This window comes from Nanorana parkeri, unplaced genomic scaffold (genome assembly GCF_000935625.1).
Source record: "Nanorana parkeri isolate BGI_ZX_2015 unplaced genomic scaffold, ASM93562v1 scaffold890, whole genome shotgun sequence".
Classification (NCBI taxonomy): domain Eukaryota; kingdom Metazoa; phylum Chordata; class Amphibia; order Anura; family Dicroglossidae; genus Nanorana; species Nanorana parkeri.
Genome location: NW_017307158.1, coordinates 1,045,861 through 1,050,386, shown reverse-complemented (window position 1 = coordinate 1,050,386; position 4,526 = coordinate 1,045,861). Strand labels below are relative to the sequence as shown.

Sequence of the window (4,526 nt, the reverse complement as noted above, 5' to 3'; positions counted from 1 at the left end):
GGCGGCTTTTACAGGTAAATAACATGAATAAAATATAATACACATACAGGGGTCAGGGCTTTTCCCCATAGTTCTCCTTAGGGTAACGGGAGGACACAAACTAGCGTCCTCCCGTTACCCTAAGCTCAGTATAGAGCTGTAGCTCGCGGTATACTGAGACGCCGCAGCTGAAGCGGATCCCGACAATTATGCCGGGATCCGCCCAGCTGCGTGACTGACAGCTGGCTCTGCCTATCTAAAGGCAGAGAGAGCTGTACCCGCCCCCTCCCCCATCCGTTCCTGCAGTCAGCGCTGGAGGATCGGAGCGGGGAGGGGGGAATCCAGCCCCTCCCCTGTCACGGCAGAGAGCCGTGACAGGATCGAGAGGTGAGCGAACGCCGGTACCTCGCTCACCTCCCCATCTACTCTACAGTCTCATTGTCACAGGTCGGCTAGAACTATGAGGTGAGTGAACAGCACTCACCTCATAGTTCTCCTTTAACTGAACAAACTGAAGAGAGAAGCTGATTGGTTGCCATAGGCAACTGCTCCAGTTTTGATAAATGCCCCCCATAGAACCTTATGGGGAGACTGTTATTGAAATGAATAGTGTGAGTACAGAGGGGGGAATTTATCAGAACTGGAGCAGACAGATTCCGGAGCAGCTGCTCATGGCAACCAATCAGCGTCTCTCTTCAGTTTGCTCAGGTAAGATTTGAAAATGAGAGAGAGAAGCTGATTGGCTGCCGTGCACATCTGCTCCAGATTTGATACATTCCCCCCATTGCATCTTATGGGAAGACTGTTGATGAAATGGATGGTGTGAGTACAGGGTCTCTTTAGGTGACAATTTCAAGCTAATGGCCACATAACAGGGCGGACATTTTATCTCGGCAATGGCCGGCGCAGACATCGGGAGCTTCAGACCCGTCCTAACTTACTTCAGGCTGTCGTTGTGAGTTTTGTACTCCATGATGGTGTTTGGTGGGAGGTTGAGGACTCTCCGTAGGGTGTCCCGGATGCGGACTGTACTCAGCTGATCGTTGGCTGTCTTGTTCCAGATGGAGAGGATGTCCTCCTGTGGGGGGGTCAGACAACACAATGTCTAATCTGTCAGTGCCGCGGGTACACGGAGAGCGTCAGAGACCGCAAAATATCACGCACATTGGAAATATATGAAATGTGTCAGGAGATATTATACCCCAAAACAACGTACAGATCAAATACAGAGGTCAGCGATCACTCAGAAGAACCGAAGACGGTATGTATCAATGTAACTAGGGATGCACCAATACCGGTTTACCGGTATTGAGTACGAGTTCCGATATTTTACTTTCAGTACTCGCCGATATCGAGTACCGATACCGATGCTTCAGCTGGCATGGAGCCGGCCCTCTCAGGAAGCCTGGTGGCGGGTAATGACACGCCGCCTGGCTTCATGATTGACCGGGAAGCCGGCTTCCCAACCAGTCAGCATGGAGTCGGCTTCCCGACCAATCAGGAAGCTGGGAGGCGGGTCATTACTGGCCAACTGGCTTCCTGATTGCCCAGGAAGCTGGCTCCATGTTCCTCTACGGCACCGCCAGTGAGAGGAAATCTTCCCCTGACCAGAATTTCCTGTATCGGAGCATTTGGGCAAGTACAAGTACTCACCCAATACTCAGTATCGGCAACAATACCCATTCTAGTATTGGTGCATCCCTAATTGCGCTCAGTGCTCACTCCCCAACCAGAAGTTTGATGGAGCAGAGCCGAGGGATCCAGGATGAGCATCTTTAAATAGTACAAAATGTAAATGTGTGGCCATATTGGAGAATGTTTCCTCGGAGGAATGTGCAGAGTTTAATTCTACTGAGAACACCGAGTGCTTGAAGAGATCCCGCACCCCCACCTAACTTCTACTCCCTGATGGGTGGATGGGGTCTGTCATAACACTACATGTACTCAGCTATGATTAGAAGCCGCCCCAATCCTCAATCCTACCCCAAAAATAGATGTGTAGAAAATACAACCGATCCCGAAATACTGCCGGACAGAACTAGGACCAGCTACCAACTCTTTTCTAGGAGTGTCTAATGTCTGCGGCGGCCCAGCTCCTCCACAACGTTTTATGTAGCAACCAGGGGAGGAACGAAGGAGAATACTATATAATGTCACCGAGTCTGGTGGGGCTGCTGACATAACATCCGAGATGGCGGCACCAAGCAGCAGTCTCAGGACTGCCAGACAGAACTAATCACCAGCTACCAACTAACAAGGAAATAGAAGCTGGAGGAAGATATCCAGGCAAGCAAGTTCCCAAATATAATACTTCACCTTTCTTTGGCTCACATTTCCCGCCCGATGGCTGATGAGGGCAGCTGCATGAATCACACAATGGATCAGTTATATCAAAGTGACCTCTAGATGTGCTCCCGGCAGGGGTGAGTGCTGACTAGGGATGCACCCATACCGGTATTTTGGTATCGAGAATTTTTTTCCGGTACTCGCCGATACCAATTACCGAGTAACGGAAGTCCCATTCAGGAAGCCAGGTGGCGTGTAATGACTCGCCACCTGGCTTCCTGATTAGCCGGGCAGCGTGTAAAGAGTCGCCACCCGGCTTCCCGATTAGCAAGAAAGTCCCCTCTTACCTTAGTGTGTGCAGCCTGTCACCCCCGGGGCCTCTCCAGCGAGAACGCGGCCTTCGTCCGGTACCCAGCCGGAGCCGTCCAATCAGGAAGCCGGGCGCCGTGCTTTCTGATCGGCCGGCTCCATGCTCTCTTGTCATGACATGACGAGGGAGCATGAAGCCAGCTTCCCGGCCAATCAGAAAGCAGGGCTTCCTGATTGGACGGCTCCGGCTGGGTACCGGACGAAGGCCGCGTTCTCGCTGGAGAGGCCCCGGGGGTGACAGGATGCACATACTAAGGTAAGGTAACCTTACCTCACGAGGCCAGCTTCCCGACCAATCAGGAAGCCAGGCAGCGCGTCATTACACGCTGCCCGGCTTTCTTATTGGCCGGGAAGTCGGCTCCATGCTCTCTCATCACAAGTGACGAGAGAGGGTGGAGCCGCTTCACGGTCAATCACGTAATGACGCGCTGCCCGGCTTCCTGATACCGGAAGTACTCGTGCTCGGCATCGGAGCATTTGGGCGAGTACGAGTACTTGCCCAAATACTCGGTATCGGCACCGATACTAGTATCGGTGCATCCCTAGTGCTGGCCATGCACACAGCGATAGCCTGCAGCCCGGGTGTTGTGTGATGGACGACGTCTGCCGCTCTTCCCTTCTACATAGATGAAAGTAGTCACTCGCACTCGAGACCATGCGGCCTCGTCCTCCGTTTGCCTGAGGACGGGGCCGCATGGTCTCGAAACATCGCTAAGGAGATGTGTGTTATCTCAGGTCAATAAACAGCATTCGCTTTAATATCATGGAGTGCGAGTGACTACTTTCATCTATCTACATTTCATGGAGGCATCCGTTGTCACCACCGCACCCACCCAGTTGGATTTGGGGTTTTGTCAGGTGTGTGATGGGACAAGAGGATTAACTTCCCTTCTACATGGGATTTCCTCCTGATTAACCACTGAGATAGCCAATCAGAGCAGAGCTGGATTTCGGATATGATCGGCAGCTCAATGTCATAAACCGATCAGTAACATTTATAGAGGACGTCGGTTCTACCAAACCCGACATGTATCGCGTGGCCTTGTGCAGAAAGGAGAAGGTTCTACCTGGAATCGGATGGACACGACCACTCCGCAGATCTCCTCTCCCACCATGAACTGCTCCCCCATCATGGCCAGGATGATGTTCTCCCAGAAGCGGGAGGCCAGGCCTTTCCTCAGGCGTATGATCCACTTCCCTCCGTGTTTATTGGCTTCGTCCTGCAGAGAGACGGACAGTCTGTTAGAGGGTCTGCTACGATCTGTGCCGTATCCTGCAGTATGATCGACCTCCTCCATCGCATGGCATTCCCTAAAGAGACCCTGTCACCACAACTCCCAGTGTACAATAGTAGATACTATGTCATTCCAGCAGCAGAGATCCTTTAGAATGTTCCTTTTATTTACTATATATATATATACACATACTTTTTTATACTTCGCTCTGTAAATTCTGTGACAACACTGAGCGGGGAATCGGCGGCCACAGCAAATGTGAATGACACTGAGAAGGACCGTGCCGGCTCCCCTGTGTGCGAGTCCAGCAATCAGCTCTGTATGGTCCTGTGTGCGGTCATGTACTATGTCATCTAATGTAGATTAACCCCTTTATGGCCAGAGGTCGCGCCTGCTAGATGCCCCAACCAAATTTAGCAGCGACAGAATGCGTCTCATAATCAGACAAGAACTCTAGGACTAAGTGAAGAACTTTTTTTTACTCTGTGGGGAGTTACCGTGGCATCATTAGTGCAGACCAGTGGCAGTCAGTGATGGAATGGCCTTTAGAGCTAGGAGTGTGCACAGCTGCATCTTCCTAGTTCTAAAACTCGTTATCTTTCACCTCGAATATTGCAACTGCCTCCTCCTTGGCTTACCTATACACAGACTATACAC

General features: G+C 51.5%; 1 protein-coding gene across 2 annotated transcripts in view; it reads right to left on the bottom strand.

Annotated features, from left to right (window-relative positions):
- Positions 1-916: 916 nt before the first annotated feature.
- The window catches only part of LOC108794732 (eukaryotic translation initiation factor 4E type 2-like), an 8,574-nt gene continuing 4,964 nt past the window's right edge, over positions 917-4,526 (bottom strand). For both annotated transcript variants that reach the window (XM_018565822.1, XM_018565823.1), the window contains 2 exons: positions 3,702-3,854; positions 917-1,057 (listed from right to left, as the gene is read on the bottom strand). In XM_018565822.1, coding sequence (XP_018421324.1) covers positions 917-1,057; positions 3,702-3,854 — 294 coding nt within the window. The remainder of the gene's footprint in view (positions 1,058-3,701; positions 3,855-4,526) is intronic.